General features: G+C 37.5%; 1 protein-coding gene across 1 annotated transcript in view; it reads right to left on the bottom strand.

The window, feature by feature from the left end:
- PGAP1 (GPI inositol-deacylase) overlaps positions 1–20006 on the bottom strand; it is a 166468-nt gene that overhangs the window by 45843 nt on the left and 100619 nt on the right. Inside the window, exons 13-15 of the mRNA XM_090371276.1 lie at positions 6735–6806; positions 5672–5730; positions 3810–3960 (exon numbers count right to left, since the gene is read on the bottom strand). Of these exons, the coding sequence (XP_090227402.1) occupies positions 3810–3960; positions 5672–5730; positions 6735–6806 (282 nt within the window). The remainder of the gene's footprint in view (positions 1–3809; positions 3961–5671; positions 5731–6734; positions 6807–20006) is intronic.

Below are 20006 nucleotides of genomic sequence, written 5' to 3'. Positions count from 1 at the left end.
CAGCTTGAATAAATTCAAGGCAGAACTAGACAAACATTTGGAGTGAATGGATGGGGGAAATGGGAAGGGATTTTTTTTTTGGCTGATACTGTAGTATATGCTTTCTTTCTTGCATCATATGCCTCTACTAATGCTAATATGTGGGTATGTGCCTTGATAACTATTGGCTACATGTAAATTGAATCCAATGGTAGTCATTATGTGAAATCCACAAAACTATTTTGATCTTTGTCAGCCGCTGTTGCTATTCAATGGAACACCTGTGAATGGCAAGATATTGCAAGGTCATAGGCATAAAGGTAGATGTCAATATTAGCCAAAATGTTCTGTAATATATTGTTTATTCTGATAGCTAAGAGTGTAGTATAATGCTGGGCATCAATCCCCATGGTATGCCTCTTTGAATAACAGATTGAAAAATAGTGCTGAGATAAAACACTTGAAAAGTTCTATTTTTAATAAAACACTGTATGATGGATCATTTTTTCTAATATCTTGCCCAAGCAGCTATTGGTATCAGTCTATAGTTGTGAAAATTTGTTTGGTCTTTTTTCGGGTTTAGAAAAATCTAGCACTACAATGACTACTATGTATTGGGATAGCGGCTTCTGGAAATGAGTGTATTATATAGTATTAGTGGTGGCAAATGATGCAAGAAAGCAAGCTTATACAGCATCAGCCAAAAAATACTTCCCACATCACCTCCCCATCCCCTCCAACAGTTTGTCTAGTTCTTAAATTTATTCAGGAGACCCAATTTAGAAAAAGCAATAAAGAGTTGTCTAGGTGTTGCAGAATGAGAAACTAAATTCCAACAGGACCTGGTGCACCATTTGTTGATTTGTTTAAAACTTCCTGTAATTCCAACTTTGTAAAGAACTGATTATATGAAAGAGTTTGTCTTGTGCTGAAATTTAATTTGCATTGCACAAAAAAAAATTTGCATTCCTGCTAGAAAAAAGTTCATAAGCAAATATATCTGAGATTGCACAAATGTTTCTGCCAGAAACGTTGTGCAAATGGCCAAAAATGACCAGAGCAGGGTCAAAATTGTAGAGAGTGCTGGAGGAAATCTACCATTCAGTTTTTACTTTGTTCCAGATTATTCTGATGTATATCATCCCACCACTAATTAGTTTGTCTATAAGGACCAGTATGGATTTGATTTTGGGTATTGGTTGCAGCAGCAGCAGCTAGAATCTGAACGAGCATCATTAAAGGATTGGTATCCAATGATTTGATAATCAAAGCAGATGTTTGAAAAGAATGAATTCTAATTAACCTTGGAAAATTTCCATTTCAAGCAGATTTCTGTCAATTTGTGGGATACTAGTTGTTTGAATTTCACAAATAATCAGAAAATGGTAGCTATCAGCAAGGTTGACCAATGGATGTGTGGAAACAAGATTGGATATTCTTTATTTGGCAATAGGCAGATTTAAACTACTGAAGGGAAATCATCACTCTTCAGCCATTCCTCAACTTCTTGTTATAATTCTTAGTGATCCTCTTTATGCATTAAATCACTTAGTAAGATCAATGTAAGATCACCCCTTCAAAAATTATTTAATAAGATCATCCAAATCTCTTATAACCAGCAGATGTGCAGGAAACCATTATAGTACAAATAAATCCTTCTGGACTATCATCTTGTACTCTATTTTCCTAAAAGCTATCTTACATCCCAAATACTTTATTAGGACCATTAACTAATAGTATGTTGGAATACTGTTGGCAAAATAAACACAATGTAATACAGAGTTAAAAAATTTGAAAATTGAAATGAGGAATATTGGACCATTTATGTAACAAAACTGTCCCCCAATTCCTGGAGTGATATGGGTAGACTTGAGAGAGAGAGAGAGAGAGAGAGAGAGAGAGAGAGAGAGATGGGATGAACTGGCAAAACAAATACATCTTTACAGTTCATCCCACAGATGCTGAATGAGATCTGAGGATGGGGCCGGCCAGAGCAGATGTTTGAAGATGTGTCCATGGTGCCCTTTGTCCCCTAATCCACCAGATCCTTGATTTTATGGCATCCTTGGTCCCCTGATCCACTGGATCAGGGACCAAGGAAACCACAAAAAGGATATGCATAAAATCATGCCTCAGACAATTACACCTCCTCTAGAAGCCTGTATTTTTGGTGCACAACAAGATGGTTCCAATGATTTTCATGGTGTCCTCCATATATACACTCTTCAATTGCTGAAAAGAAAGTCTGTCTCTTTCTTAGGTGTAGTCTGCATATACAGTCTTATTCAGCGGGGTTATGACCTCACTATTTCTATAAGCTAACATTTGATAAATAATTTTCTTTCAAAAATTTCTTAAATTTTTTCTTTTCTCTGACTATCTTATTGAGGACTACCATGTCATCCTGAATTTCCTTATAGGAATATATCACAGACTAGTTATTTCCACTATGATGCTCTGAATTTCTTTACAGAAAATTCAGAGCATCATAGTGGAAATGTGTAATTGGAGCAGAATGGTATTAAGGGTAAGTTGCTACAATGGATAAAAGGATGGTTAAGTGGGAGAAGACAGAGGGTGGTAATCAATGGGTGCTGCTCTTCGTGGACTAATGTTATTAGTGGAGTCCCACAGGGTTCGGTGTTGGGTCCACTGTTCTTTTGTGTATTTATCAATGATATTGATGAAGGTATATCAGGCTTAATGTCGAAGTTTGCAGATGACACAAAGGTTGGCAGGGTTGTTAATGACAGTAATGGCAGTGTGCTACTGCAACAGGATCTAGATAATTTGGGCAGATGGGCTAAGAAGTGGCAACTGAAGTTTAACCTTGACAAATGCAAAGTACTGCATATGGGTAGAAGTAACCCCAGAGAAATGTACCAACTGTGTGGTACTACACTTAAGATGGTAGAAAATGAAAAAGACCTGGGAGTAATTGTGCAGTCAGATATGAAGTTTTCTGAGCAATGCAGACAGGCTGCTAGGGCAGGTCATGGGGTTTTGTCAATGATATATAGGAATTTTGCTAGCAGGGAAAAGGAGGTGATTGTCCCTCTGTATAAGGCAATGGTCAGGCCACGCCTTGAGTACTGCGTACAGGTCTGGAGGCCTCATTTTAGGAAGGATGTAGATTTGCTTGAGCGTGTACAGAGAAGAGCAACACGATTGGTGAGGGGAATGAAGGGATCCTCTTACCAAGAGAGGCTTAAGTTCTGCAAATTGCAGTGGCTGGAGACTAGGCACCTGCGCGGTGATCTGATTGAGGTCTATAAGGCCTTGAATGGGTTGAGCATGCTGAATTCTGATGGGAACCTTCCACTTGTTCAGATTACGAACCTACGGGGACATAAGTTCAAATTAAGAAAGGACAGATGTAGAATAGATGTGCGGAAATTTGCTTTTAGCCAGCGGGTGGTTAATTGCTGGAACAAACTTCCATCTGTCGTTGTGGAAGTTGATAGGTTGGATAAATTTAAGGAGGAACTGGACAGGCATTTGGAGGGAATGGTGTGATTTTTTTTTTTTTTTTTCTTGGCTGATGCTGCATAAGCTCCTACACTTGCTTTCTTGCATCATGTGCCACTACTACTACTACTACTACTACTATATTTGAGCACCCTTTCCCCAAGACCTTATCCTTATCCAAACTTTTAAAAAGCCTTTAATATGTTCCTTCCACAACCAATTGAATATGAATCTTAGCCATATTCTTGGTAAAATTACAAAAGGTATTAAAATTACTAACAATTTCTTCATTCAAAGAAAAATTACCATCCAAAAAATTGGATGGTAATTTTTATTAAAAAAATTTAAAAGTTTTTTCTTACTTGTCCACTAGATGGAGAAATATGTATCAAGAGATGGGTATATCCTTTGGCAAGTGGTAATGCTGCCTTAATTTGGATCATCCTACGCTGAGAACCTCTGGACTTGACTGGAATTAATTCTGATTGATCAGACAAGTTTTCTCCTTGTTCACTATGAGTTAACATATAATTAATACATATAAGTTATGATTAAGTGAAATTATTACTAAGAACTGCATCAAATTTTATGAATGTGTAAAAAATGGAAGGCACCTGCAGAATGGGGAAAAGGCAGAAATTTTTAAATTTTATAACTTCTATCCAACAAAACAACACAAAAATAAACATGGCATAAACATAACAATAAAATTAAAACGAATAACAGAAGAGTATATTACCATCAAAAAGTTCCAGGACTAATTTTTTTAATTGATAGAAATGCAGATTTTTTTTTATGTATGCATGAAGCAGATTGTTCTACCCTACATGAAAATTCTTGCTTGCTCATTTCTGTTTCAGCATGCATAGCATGACTTTCCAACAATGTCTTCACATGTAGCTTCTTCTGGTCAATATCAGTCTGGTGTTATGAAAAGGTGGAGTAATGAGTGAATATTAAATTTTTCTGAATGGCCAAAAGTGACACAGAGACATATAATCTGTTTCAAGGTACTTATGGTGATGAAGCTTTATAGCTTTCTTGTGTTTTTGAGTAGTATGGTCATTTTTGTGATGAAAGGGGAAGTGCTGACAATGATTCCAGTTGGACTACCCTTCCAGTGTAGGTTTGGATAGAAAAAAATGAAAGGGTCCAGGAATTTTTATAACATGGCTACTGAGAAACATAAGCAAAAACAGTTTGTTCCGCAATCAACCAGCAATTGGAGCGAGTGGATGGGTGAAATAAGGGTTTTTTTTTTTTTTTTTGGCTGATGTATATAAACTTGCTTTCTTGCATCATGTGCTTTTGCTAATGCTAAACAACAAATTTCTGAGGTTTGGGGTAAAAAAAAAAAATTGCATGCAAGATTGGTTCTGCATAGCTTGACACCAGAACAAAAAGGTTATGATTTGTGCTAACCATCTGCAAAGTTCACTTAATGCTAACACCTTTGTTGCTTCTATTGCTGGAGATAAAAACTGGTGCTTCCAATATGACTCTTCAATGGAGCAGCAGAGTCAACAGTGGAGGAAATCCTGTCATCTTCCTGCCTTTGTGCTGAAATGTTGACTTTTTATCCTTTATATAAACCTAAACTCTATCAAATGGGTGAGCTTGTGATGAGGCAACAAAGTTTACCATGAGAGAAAACAAAACTTTCAGAGAGGAATACTCTTGTCTCAACTATCAGTTCTTGGTTACCTGTATACAACATGCTTACCATTGCTACAACTATTCATTAGAACAAGTAGAACAGTATATAAGTTGACTCTGTTCAATTAATTTGCTACAAAGAAAGAGCCTTAAAACAGATTTCACAACAATGGCCTTGTTTCTTCCAAAACTGTAATATAATTTAATTGAAACAGTTCCCAAAATTCCAAATTTTGCATCCTGATTTGTAATTTTATATCTATTAAATTCTGTTTTTTTAAAGAAAGTATAGTTTTCATTTCTTTCCTAAGTCCTTGTAAATAATAACTATGCCTTTCAACAATATACTTCACAGGTTAAACATTAATGTTACTCTGGTGAGAGAAATGCACAAGAAATTTATATTTAAAATATGAAATTATACTGCACTTTATGTACTAAGGATTTTAAGATCAAAGCTAGATTACTGCATATTGTGACACTTGTGGGTGTTTATTTCATATTTAAATACACAAAATTGGCATATTTTAAAAAAAGAACATAGTAATGATTTTATGCTTTTACTTACCACATTTTAACCCCATTTTTAAGTGAAGGAGAACAACTAAATATCCATTCATCTTTGGTCTGAAAAGATAAGAACAAAACTATATTACTGTTCAATCAAGTAAGAAAATTTTCACTTTAAATGCAAGCATCTTTTCTGAAACTACAAATTCACTGAAAAAATAATAAGGATCAGTCTTAAAAATAATCATCATCTTCAATATACACTGGAATTTTTTATGCATTGCCTTGTTAACTGTATGAAATAAAATATTGAGTCATTATTAAGGACTCAATATTTTATTTCATGCAATTTACAAGACATGTGCATAAAAAATTCCAGTGTAATATTGAAGATGATAGTTATTTATTTTTTTTTAATACAGTCCCATCTTTCTTAAGAGTTCTTTTTCAACATGGAACATGAGCATGCCTTCCGTATCTGTGAAAATCTCTCTCCACCCCCCCCCCCCTTTCTGCTGTGCATCTATTGCTGCATAGCAATCTCTGGGATAGTGTTGTGCAAGTTCTACAATCCTCCCCCCCTCCCCCCCGATCAAGAAATTCAAGAAGGCATCATTAGTAAGAACAATCATGGCCACAGTTTTCTGAGATGAGGGAGACATGTTTCTTGCAAACTTCTTGCCTTCAGGGACCATGGTGGACTGATATCACTAAGTGAATGCATTACAAAAATCCTTGGTAAAATCTTGCACTTGGCAAATGTGTGCTACAAAGGAAATATCTGAAGTTTCAATCTTCTATAAGAATGCTAGGTCCCTGTACCACTGAGATCATGACAAAATATGCACTGTGATGGCCTTTCCTCTCCTGCAGTCCACATCTGACTCTGACACATCATCATCTCTTACTAAGTTCAGTGACACTTCATGTGTCTTGAGTATTGCATGAAATAAAAATGAGAAGGCATTACTTTCTAACTGACCTTAATTTCTTGAAATGTAATTTTAATGGGTTACTATTTGAAGTGGGGTTATGTGAATAATGTTCTCACAATTACATAACAGTTACCATATTAACAACATATTAATATTAACAAATAACAACAAATATTAACAACATACCATTCCTGTTGCTGTCACTAAGATAATTTCATCTTCAATCAAAGGAATTAAAAGGTAGGCTGATGAAAGTACCTAGAAGAGATGATGGAAAACTAGAGATTACATTTAGATATATTTAAGGCAGTGTTTTTCAACCTTTTTTTAATTATTGCCCTCTAAAGAGCTTTTCTATACAATTTTTTTTTCATAATTGGCCCCCCATGAAATTTTAAACAAAAAAAAAAAAAAAAAAAAAAACTTTATACTTACTCTTTTATTCAATGGGATCTCTGAGCCTGATGCTTCTTAGCTAAAAGTTCAATGTTTGGTATGAGGTTAGTAAGTTTAATTCTAATGTCTACTCTTGAACATATCAATTCTGCTTCTTTCCTTTGTTAATATTTTATTTATTGAACTAAAACCACTTTCAACCATATAAGACATTAGAAAACAAAGAAGTACTTTGGCCATTTCAGACCACACTGTTGGATAAACAAGTTTAGTTGTTTTTGATCCCACAACTCAGCCATTCCACTTTTTTAAAATTTATATTTGCATTCTTCATTGCAATTTAATTCAATGAGTTCTTGAATTTCTTCACTAGTAGACCTGGCATTGCATCCAGTTGGATCTAACAGCCATAGCTTCACTTCAAAAGAAAATAAATCTGAAAATCTATTTTTCATTTCACCTTTTAAAGAACACAAATGATCTGAATAATTCTTAAGATCATTCACGATGAGAGATTCATTGATTTCAGCTAATCATACCATGAAATTATTTTCTCATTATATTGCTTTCAAATATTTCCAGTTTTTAAATGAAGGCTTTTAATACATGTTTGCAGTCTATCACTGTAATTGATTTCCCTTAAAGTTGAAGTGATACTTCATTAAGTTTTCGAAAAATCCAAACCATATAGTATAAAGGGTGATTCAGGAAGAATAGTAAATATTTTGGAGGTTATAGTATCAATTATTCTGAGAAAAAAAGTTCATATAAACATGTGTCCAATTCGCAACGGATACAGAAATACATCTATTTGAAACTTGCACACACAAAGCCATTATGAGAGATATTAAAGAATGATAAATGACTTATTGTATATTTGTATTTATTGACTTTTTGAATGAAACAAGGGGATATTGCAAGACATCTAAACTGGAAAATTGGAAATAAGTTTTGGCAATTTTGAAAAACCCCATGAAACAATGCAAATTTATTTCATAGAGGAACGTTGTGTTCTCTAATTTATATGCAGGAGCATGTTATAGCAATGAACTGAATGAACACATTTTGTTAATCTTATTGGATTTAAATGCAAGAAGAATTACTCACCTAACTTGTCCCTTTTGTTAACTGCAAAAACCTCTTCTTAATTCTATGATTTTTTTTTTTTTATATTTGTACTATTTATATTATATATAATGATCAAAATTTGGGGCCCTGGAAGAATATCTAGGGAATAATGAAGCCTACCAGCTATTTGGATGGATTTCTTAAAAATAGCCTATGTCTAAAATTTCTTAAAGCATTCACGAATGTTTCATTTAGAATTTCTAATAATTCCTGTATTACATTCTGAATTTCCTGTCATTGTAAAACTGTGACCTAATGCGTGTGTGCGCACACACATACAAATTGAGCTAAATTTAGTGGGTATAGCAGATGGGGGGCCCACAGTGATGGAGTACTTCACAAGAAATTATTGAATGAAAAGTGTTAGTGTGCAAGAGCATTGCGATCACAAACACCAATTCCTTGAGGCCCACTTTTACAGTCATTTTCTCCAAACAGTATCATCACTGTTTTGTAGTATTCCTCGTTCACTGTTTGACATGCAGGGCAATTGATAATGAACAATGCTCTGACGATTATAAAATATGAAGACATGATCTTCAACATTTAATGGAAATTGTCTTGCTTTGTAGTAGTAGTAGTGGCATGTGATGCAAGAAAGTGTTTGAGCTTATGCAGCATCATCCAAAAAAAAAAAAAAATATATATATATATATATATATACAAATTTGTATATATATATATATCACACCATTCCTTCCAAATGCCTGTCCAGTTCCTCCTAAAATTTATTTAACCTATCAACTTCACAACGACAGATGGAAGTTTGTTCCAGCAATTAACCACCCGCTGGCTAAAGGCAAATTTACGAACATCTATTCTACATCTGTCTTTTCTTCATTTGAATTTATGCCCCCCATTGGTTCGTAATCTGAACAAGTGGAAGGATCCCATCAGAATTCAGCGTGCTCAATCCATTCAAGGATTGAGCACGCTCAATCCTTGTACACCTCAATCAGATCACTGTGCAGGTGCCTAGTCTCCAGCCACTGCAATTTGCACAACTTAAGCCTCTCTTGGTAAGAGGATCCCTTCATTCCCCTCACCAATCTTGTTGCCCTTCTTTGTACACGCTCGAGCAAATCTACATTCTTCCTAAAATGAGGCCTCCAGACCTGTACGCAGTACTCAAGGCGTGGCCTGACCATTGCCTTATACAGAGGGACAATCACCTCCTTTTCCCTGTTAGCAAAATTCCTATATATCATTAACAAAACCCCATGCCCTGCCCTGGCAGCCTGTCTACATTGCTCAGAAAACTTCATATCTGGCTGCACAATTACTCCCAGGTCTCTTTCATTTTCTACCACCTTAAGTGTAGTACCACACAGTTGGTATGTTTCTTGGGGTTACTTCTAACCATATGCAGTACTTTGCATTTGTGAAGGTTAAACTTCAGTTGCCACTTCTTAGCCCATCTGCCCAAATTATCTAGATCCTGTTGCAGTAACACACTGCCATTACTGTCATTAACAACCCTGCCAACCTTTGTATCATCTGCAAACTTCAACACCAAGTCTGATATAACTTCATCAATATCATTGATAAATATACAAAACAACAGAGGACCCAACACCGAACCCTGTGGGACTCCACTAATAACATTAGTACACGAAGAGCAGCACCCATTAATTACCACCCTCTGTCTTCTTCCACTCAACCATCCTTTTATCCATTGTAGCAACTTACCCTTAATAACATTCTGCTCCAATTTATACAATAGTCTTCCATGCGCAACAGTGTCGAAAGCTTTCCTGAAATCCAAATATATGATATCAAAATTATTTTTTGCATCCAGTTCCTTTGTAACCACATCATAATATCCTATCAAATTTGCCAGACAAGACTTTCCCTTAACAAACCCACGCTGTGTCTGAATTATTGCTGCAGTCTTGTCTAGATGATCCTGCAATGCATCTTTAACCAGTGACTCCATTATTTTACCCGGAACAGAAGTTAAACTAACTGGTCTGTAATTACTCGTGTCACCCTTCGATCCCCCTTTGTGAATTGGGGATACATTTGCACATCTGCAGTCCGTGGGGACCTCCTCTTAGTCCAAGGATGTTCTCATAATTATGGCTAAGGGTTTGCTTAGTTGCTTTGCCGCTTCCTTTAATACAACTGGATAGATCCCATCCCCCTCCCCCAGGTGCCTTTCTTATGTTTAACTTCAACAATTTCTCCTCCACTTTATTCTCAGTTATTACAAAATCATTAAGCACCCTGCTACAATTTGATAACCTTCTGCCATTTCCAAACCTTAATAACTCCTCATGTGTGAATGTAGAATCAAAATACTCATTCAGTTTGTTTGCCATCTGAGCAGAATCATCAACAGTCAAACCATTGATATCAAGTGGACCAATCAGATTCATCCCCTTTCTTTTAGAGTATATAAGTAAAGAAATCCTTGCTGTTTTTCTTAGCATCTTTTGCCAAAGATTTCTCGTAATCTGCCTTCGCCTCCCTAACCTATTCCGCCATGGAGAAGACAGTGTTTCCCATTGAGAGGATTAGGTTTTTATTTTAAGGCCATGGGTATAGCATTCCATAACCATAACTCATGACCATAATTTGTTATGTGTAATGATGGAAGAAATGAAGCATGAGTCAGCAGCAGCATGTTGACAAAGATCTTGACATTAGAGAACCTGCTACTTTCTCTGCAGTAAAGATGTGAGGCACAAACTTGGCCAAAACAAATTTCACTCCCAAATCTGTTAAAAGTTATTGAAATAGCCATAAGAAATACCAATTTCACTAGCAACTTTGTGGATAGTTAAATGTTGATCAATCATAAAGACAAACCAAAAGCAACTGAATCATTGGTTTCTGAAGATGAAGGGTTTCATAGTGAGGATCATTTTTTATGGAGAAGTGGCTGTTTTTAAGCTCTGAGAACTGTTACAGAAGTCATTGTATGACAAATAGTACTTTCTCCAAAAGCTGCTTTTAAAAATTCATGGGTTGCCTAACTTTTCCCTAATTTGAAATAAAATTTGATGCATATTCACTTCTCAGTAAAATCACTCATTTTAAAATGTGATGAAAACCAAAAATATATACAGCATTTCATAACAGGTGGGACATACTTTCAGGATCAGTTCAGGACCTTAAAACAATGAAAAGCAGTATGTGCCTAGACTTTTCCATTAGATCACTTTATGTGTTCTTTACCATTTTTTTTCAAAATTCTGGTAAAAATAATTGTTGTTCTCTGAGTAGGTATGAAAATTAATTACTATTCCAGTATATACAGTCTGAATTTGTAAAATAATAAGAGAAGTTTACCTCAATATAGTACGAGAACACTTCCATATGATACTCTCCAGAAATTAAAACGAAAAAATCGAAAATCTTACATTAGAGTAACAAATACTTAAAAATCAATTTAATGCACAATCAATTAAAAATCAATTTAACGCACAATCAATTAAAAATCAATTTAACATGTGTTAAATTGATTTTTAAGTATTTGTTACTCTAATGCAAGATTTTCGATTTTTTCGTTTTAATTTTTGGAGAGTATCATACGGAAGTGTTCTACGTACTATATTGAGGTAAACTTATCTTATTATTTTACAAATATTGATATCAACGTGGAATGCATTGAGCATTACAGCTCTGGTTCATACTATCTATACTCTGAATTTATATTTTGAAATTATATTTTTATTGTTTGTAATTGTAAGTTCTTACTGGAGATAACAAATCTGCTAAAGTTAGAAGTTTAAATATCAGTAAGTCTAAAATAGTTTTTCTGTACACTTCGCTGTGAAACCCGTACATTAGGATCAAGATCAAAACAGATAGCTAGCTTGATGGAGATGCTGATGAATGAAGAATCACATCTGTTTTTTTTCTGAAAAGTGAAAAATTTAGACTGAAGAGACAGAGTGGCTGTTGCAGTCTTGGATGGAATGTGACATGTGCATCTCATGTAAGGACTTGCCAAGTCCATTTCAGAAAGATGTTTGTAAACAGAAAGGTTCTAATCATTGTCTACCAGATTAGAAGACATTTCAGTTTTTACAACAGCTTTATCCATACCAGATTCAAAGATTACAAGGTCTTACTGAAGCTGATTTCCCAAAATGAAAGGTTTTTTATATTTGTTTTGAGAACAAAGCAAGTACAAAAAGTACACTTTATTTACCCATGACGATGAGGCTGGCTTCCCTAAAAATGGCTAGATAAATTTCACAATACTCATTATTGGACATATGAGAATCTATACGCTATAATCCAGTCAAGGCACAAGCAACAATTTAGTATTAATGTATGAGCAGGAATTATTACCTGGTCATACATTAATACTAAATTAATCAGTCCTATTATTAATTCCAGAAGGTTAACTGGAGATGAAGTTCTTCTTGCTATCTGATATTGCATGAGGTTTATGCATGATGGAGCTCAGTCTCAATTTAGGAAAGTAACCAAATGCTCATCCCGATAGGACGAGCATTTCCCTAATGGATGGGCCACAGATTCCCTCCTGCATGACCTGATTGCTTCCCCGACTTGAATCTCCTTGATTTTTAGCTGTGGAGTCATCTGAAATCTATACATCTACTGACAACAATGAAATGCTCTGCCAATGTGTAGAATAGGATGCCAACAAATCCAAACAATACCAGAAATATTTGAATATGATAGGTAGTCCATAATGAAGCATGTCCAGTGGTGTATTCAAGCACGAAGTGGTCATTTTGAGTGCATCTTCTTTAAAGGTAAGGTAGGATATTGTAGGAATACAAAAACAGGTTGTAACTTGGAAACAAGTTGATTTAACTTGTTTCCAAGGTAATCAACTTGTTTACTTTTTTTAGGTCCTGAATCAACAATAAAAGAAAGTACAGCCCATTAAGCAAATCTTAAGTGACCACCTAGTAACATATCACAGAGCCATTGCACATGTATGGACTACCTATCCTTTGGTCCTTGAGGTTGTCACAGACATTCTCTCAGATATGGCAGACAAGCTGTACTTGCTACCTGGGAGTCTAAAACGCTGATGGAACTGATATTCGGGTGATACTCAAGTCAAGTGGACCCAATTTCGGCGAAGTCCGGACAGTCTGTGACAGCCAAATCCTCTGCTTGCACCTTCACGATGGTGGGAATGTTAGTAATCCTGGGTATAACCTCGATGCACTAATACATGGTGGGTGACCACCCAGGTGTGAACCAACGTAAACAGGGGTCAAGGTGTGGTGCCCACACCACATGGAGGAACGCCGCCCCTCTTATGTTACCAGGCAGTACTAGGTGGTAGATGACTCTCATCAACCGGTGAAATACCACCACTTTGCTTATTGGAGGCTTGAAGTGGTGGAACCCATGTTTAGTCTCTAGAGATAAGTTCTGGTCAACCCTTCCCTATCTCTTCCATCATGCAGTATGATTCATGACTTTTGAGGTTATGATGAACGTCGTGACGAGATCCAATATTCCTTACATTTCGAGGGTACAGCTCTAAAACGGTGTTCGCAGGATGGCCGCTAGTTAGTACACCGGACCGAACCTATTTGTAACTCTCTAGGAGGCTTCCGGATCAGCTAGTGTATAATCTTGCTACCTCTACTCTGCCAGATAGTGACTGGAGGGAGTCCGAGTAGTGTGTATGCGGGGAGCATTGTCGAGGCCACGTCACGTCAAGGATCATTCTTACCACATGTACGCCCTATCCAAAAATTTCATTACTTCATACAGCATGTCCCACACACTTTTTATTACTATTGAATACAACATGAATTGTCAAAACTAATAGAGCAAGCTTATCTGTGAAAAGATCTAAACCTCCCAAGGACTTCCTAATTCATTTCACAAATATACGTGGTCTCAATTCTAATCTCAAAGATGTCCATTTCCACTTGCAGTCTGCCAAACCCCATGTACTTTTTCTGACAGAATCTCAGTTATCGGTTGATTCAACTACTGTTCATCTCAGATGCCCAAATTATTCGCTGTATGATTCCTTTCGCCTCAAAGGTGGTACTTGTGCATATGTCCGTTCTGATATTCCCTGTCAGAGACTTGGTAATTTGGAATCTCCTCTCTTTGATCTTCTCTGGCTTAAAATCTCTCTACCTCATTGTGTCAAATTCATCTGTTGTCTCTACCGTTCTCCCAACTCCACTAATCACTTGGAGCTCTTTGAATTCCTCTCTTTGCAACTTGACTTTCTCCAGTCCAACTTTCCTAACAGTGAGGTAATTTTCCTTGGTGATTTTAATGTTCACAACTCCAGCTGGCTTCCGTTTTCTAGTCACACCAACCCAGCAGGTCGAGATGCTGAGGCTTTTGCAATTACTAATGACCTAGCACAGATTGTTCATTTACCTACAAGAATACCGGACAATCCTAATCATACAGCCAATACACTTGATCTTTTTCTCACAAACAACCCTTCTAAGTACACGGTCGAAGTGAGAGCTCCTTTAGGCACTTCACATCACAACTTGGTGATTGTCTCTTCTCCAATGGAACCTTTATCTCATGGCTATTCCCAACCTCGTGTTGTTTGGCATTACAAGAATGCAAAATGGGACGACATGCGAGACTTCTTTTCTTCTTTTCCTTGGTCGGATTACTGTTTCAAAACTTCTGATGTCAACGTTTGCTCAGATCGTGTCAGTGAAATTATTCTTGCAGGAATGGAATCTTTTATCCCACACTCCACTTTAAAATCTCGTCCTTTATCTAAACCTTGGTTTTCCAATAAATGTGCTAAGGCTGTCCAAGAGAAGAATGTTGCATATCGTAATTGGCTTGTTTCTAATTCTACAGTTTCATTTTCTATATACACCAAAGCTCGCAACAATTGTAAAGGCAGTTATGTTATTAATCAGTCCAAACTAGAGTTTGAACAGGCTAAGAGTAGAAAACTTGCTTCTTGCCCTAATGGTAGCCGAGCATTCTGGTCTCTTGCCAAAGCTATTGGCAGCAACTTTTGCTGATCACTGCTCCCACCTCTCTCCAAACCAGATGGTTCTGTTGTCACTTCAGCAAAGGATAAAGCTGACCTGCTAGCATCCCATTTTTCTTCCAGCTCATGTATTAATGATCTTGGTAAAATACCTCCCACCATTCCCAACAAGCTCCATTCGATGCCTACTGTGGACTTCTGTCAAAAGGATATCAGAAGGATTTTGACGAATCTTGATGCTAAGAAAGCTCCAGGTCCTGATGGTATTTCTCCACTTGTTCTCAAAACCTGTGCTCCTGAACTTACTCCTATTCTTTGCCGCCTTTTTTCACTTTCTTATTCCAAAGGTGTTTTTCCTTCTGCTTGGAAATTTGCTCATATCCAGCCAGTTTCTAAAAAGGTAGACAAATCCCTCACATCCAATTATCGTTCCATCACAATTACTTCTACTCTTTCTTAAGTAATGGAGAAATCAATTAACCACCAACTCTTAAACTACCTAGAAACCTTCCGTCTGATCAACGATCGCCAGTATGGATTCCGTCAGTGTCGATCCACTGGTGATATTCTGGCTTATGTTACCCATTTATGGACTAATTCAATGGAAAGGTTCGGTGAAACACAAGTAGTTGCTCTTGACATCTCAAAAGGCTTTTGATCGTGTTTGGCATAAAGGTCTTCTAAACAAGCTTCCATCTTATGGTTTGCCAACTGTTTTTAGTAATTGGTTATCCAGTTTTCTCTCTGATCGCTCACTGAGGGTGATGGTAGATGGCTCTCTGTCTTCTAACTTCTCCACTAATGCCGGTGTCCCCCAAGGTTCAGTTCTTTCCCCCACTCTTTTCCTCTTGTATATCAATGACCTTCTTCCATTGACTGGAAATCCTATCCATAGTTTCGCCGATGATAGAACATTGCATTCCACTTTCCATTTTGAGAAACCTTGTCCTGCTCAATCAGCTTCAACTTCTTGAAAATCTGCTACCAATTCCTTAAATGCTGATCTTCGGGTAATTTTCCAGTGGGGCAAAGACAACTTAGTTGATTTCAAACCTTCTAAAACTCAGTCTTGTCTTATATCTCGCAAAAAGCATTCTTCTGCTCCTATGCTTATCTTTCGTGACACTCCGATTTCTAGGCAAAATGATATATCTCTTTTGGGGATTACCCTGACTTCTAATCTCTCTTGGCACAAGCACATTACAAATATTGCTTCCTCTGCATCTAAAAAACTTGGTTTTCTCTTTCGCTCTCGGCGTTACTTTTCTTCCAAACAGCTGCTCACTCTGTATAAATCGCAAATCCGCCCTGCCCTGGAATATTGTTCCCACATCTGGGGTGGTGCCCCCAAAACCTCTCTCAGGCTCCTTGATTCCATTCAGAAGAGGGCAGTTAGGTTAATTAATGATTCATCTCTAACAGAGTCTCTCCACTTGTTTTCTCATAGACGCACTGTTTCTGCTGCATGCCTCTTCTACAGATATTTCCATGGGCACTGTTCTTCTGAATTGGCTTCTATAATTCCCGTTCTCTCTTTCAAAACAGTCCGAACACGTGCCGCCACCAGCCAACATCCATTTACTGTCCAACTTCAAACCCACAGAACCAACTTTTCATCTTCCTCATTTATTCATTCAACTGCCGTTTTCTGGAACAACCTTCCTCCATACGTATTTCCTGAAAATTACAGTCTACAGGAGTTCAAGTCCAATGTCAACAAATATCTTCTTTCGTCTTCTCAACCTCCAACCCAAGCACGGTACTAAGTACTATAGGTTCTAATACCTCTCGTGTTTGGGGTTCACATTAAAAAAAAAAAAAAATGTGCATAGCCTCTTTCTGTACACAATTTCTCTCAGACAGTTTTTAAATTCTGTACAGTGGGACCAACTGATGATGTTACCAACAGCAAATTCTAAGTCTGAGGCATTCAAGGATTTAATAGTAGAAGCTATTAAACATTCCATACCTATTAAGAAATATTGTTCAAGGTTTAGGCCTAAATGGTTGTCAAATGAACTAAAGAGACTCGTGGCAGAGAATAAAAATGCATGGGATGCATATAAATTATCAGGCGACACGGAAGCCTATGATATATATAAGATACTCTGTAATCAAGTCACAAAGGAGGTTAGGCAGGCAAAGGCAGATTACGAGAAATCTTTGGCAAAGGATGCTAAGAAAAACAGCAAGGATTTCTTTACTTATATAAACTCTAAAAGGAAGGGGATGACTCTGATTGGTCCACTTGATATCAATGGTTCGACTGTTGATGATCCTGCTCAGCAACAGGATCTAGAAAATTTAACATTGGAAAATGCAAAGTACTGCATATGGGTAGAAGTAACCCCAGAGAAACGCACCAACTGTAGGTTACTACACTTAAGGAGGTAGAAAATGAAAAAGAGCTGGGAGTAACTGTGCAGTCAGATATGAAGTTTTCTGAGCAATGCAGACAGTAATACCAGGGCAGGTCATGGGGTGTTGTCAATGATATACAGGAATTTTGTTAGCAGGGAAAAGGAGGTGACTGTCCCTCTGTATAAGGCAATGGTCAGGCCATGCCTTGAGTACTGCATGCAGGTCTGGAGGCCCCATTTTAGGAAGGATGTAGATTTGATAGATAAGCCTATGATAGATACAAGTTGATATGCCACCAAGTTACAAAGGAGGTTAGGCAGGCGAAGGCAGATTACGAGAAATCCTTGGCAAGGGATGCAAAGAAAAACAGCAAAGAGTTCTTTACTTATGTAAACTCTAGAAGGAAGGGGATGAATCAGATTGGTCCACTTGATATTGATGGGTCAACTGTTGATAATCCTGCTCAGGTAGCTAACAAACTAAATGAATATTTTGCATCGACATTCACACATGAGGAGTTATTCAGCGAGGGGAATGCCAGAGGTGTATTCAACTCTAGCAGTAAGCTACAGAATCTTGAAATAACTGAGAGTAAAGTGGAGGAGAAACTGTTGAAGATAAACACAAGAAAAGCACCCGGGGTGGATGGGATCTATCCAGTTATATTAAAGGAGGCAGCAAAGGAAGTAAGCAAACCCTTAGCCATAATTATGAGAGCTTCCTTGGACTCAGGGGAGGTACCCATAGACTGGAAATGTGCAAATGTGACCCCAATTCACAAAGGAGGATCAAAGGCTGACACAAGTAATTATAGACCTGTGAGCTTAACTTCTGTTCCAGGAAAATTAATGGAGGCACTGGTTAAAGAAGCACTGCAGGATCATTTAGTTATAGCTTATAGTTATAGCTCGGACACAGCATGGTTTTGTTAAGGGGAAGTCTTGCCTGACCAATTTGATTGGATACTATGATGCAGTCACAAAAGAACTGGATGCAGGGAATAGCTTTGATATTATATACTTGGATCTTAGAAAGGCTTTTGATACTGTTGCACATGGAAGACTGCTACACAAATTGGAGCAGTGTGACATTGGAGGCAAATTGCTGCTATGGATAAAGGGGTGGTTGAGGGGGAGAAGACAGAGAGTGGTAATCAATGGACACTGCTCATCTTGGACTAATGTTATTAGTGGAGTCCCTCAGGTCTCAGTGTTGGGTCCATTATTGTTTTCTGTATTTATAAATGATATTGATGATGGTATATCAAGCTTAATGTCCAAGTTTGCAGATGATACAAAGGTTGGCAGGGTTGTCAAGGACACTACTGACACTATGCTGCTGCAACAGGATCTGGAAAGGTTGAGCAGATGGGCTGAGAGCTGGCAAATGAAGTTTAACATTGACAAATGTAAAGTACTACACAGGGGAAACAGCAACCCCAGAGCAACGTATCAACTCTGTGGTACTACACTGACAGTGGTAGAGAATGAAAGGGACTTGGGGGTGGTTGTGCAGGCGGATATGAAGTTCTCTGAGCAGTGCAGACGGGCTGCAAGAGTAGTTCATGGTGTATTGTCGATGATATATAGGAATTTTTCCAGCAGGGATAAGGAGGTGATTATTCCCTTGTATAAGGCAATGGTCAGGCCATACCTAGAGTACTGTATACAGGTCTGGAGGCCTCATTTCAAGAAGGATGTAGAGCTGCTGGAACGAGTACAGAGAAGGGCAACAAGATTAGTGAATGGAAGAAAGGGGTGCTCTTACGAAGAAAGGCTTAAGTTTTGCAAATTACAGTGTCTGGAGACTAGGCACCAGCGAGGTGATCTGATAGAGGTGTATAAAGCCTTGAATGGTTTAAGCATGCTCAATGCTGATGGGATTCTTACTCTCGCTCAGAATAATCACCTGAGAGGGCATAAATTGAAATTGAGGAAAGACAGATGTAGGATAGACGTGCGGAAATTTGCCTTTAGCTAGCGGGTGGTTGGTTGGTGGAACAGACTTCCATCCCTTGTCATGGAGGTTGATAGCCTAAATAAGTTTAAGGCTCAGCTGGACAGGTATTTTGAACGAACAGAGGGGTGAAGTGGAAGTGGGTTTTTTTTTTTTTTTTTGGCTGATGCTGCATAAGCTTGCTTTCTTGCATCAAATGCCTGTACTAATGCTAATGCTAATTTGCTTGAGATTGTACAGAGAAGGACAACAAGATTGGTGAGGGGAATGAAGGGATCCCCTTACCAGCAGAACCTTAAGTTCTGCAAATGGCAGCAGCTGGAGACTAGGCACCTGCGAGGTGATCTGGTTGAAGTGTATAAGGCCTTGAATGGGTTGAGCATGCTGAATTCTGATGGGATTCTTCCACTTGTTCAGATTACGAATCTAAGGGGCATATAAATTGAAATTGAGGAAGGACAGATGTAGAATAGATGTTCGTAAATATGCCTTAGCCAGCGGGTGGTTAATTGCTGGAACAAACTTCCATCTGTCGTTGTGGAAGTTGATAGGTTAAATAAATTTAAGGAGGAATTGGACAAATATTTAGCGGGGATTGTTTTGTAACTTTTTTTTTTTTTTTTTTTGGCTGATGCTGCATAAGCTCATATGCCTGCTTTCTTGCATCACGTGCCACTACTACTACA

Source organism: Mastigoproctus giganteus, chromosome 4, assembly GCF_048544385.1.
Source record: "Mastigoproctus giganteus isolate SK-2022 chromosome 4, ASM4854438v1, whole genome shotgun sequence".
NCBI lineage: Eukaryota > Metazoa > Arthropoda > Arachnida > Uropygi > Thelyphonidae > Mastigoproctus > Mastigoproctus giganteus.
Note: the sequence above shows the minus strand (reverse complement) of the source record. Positions and strands in the feature narration are given on the sequence as shown.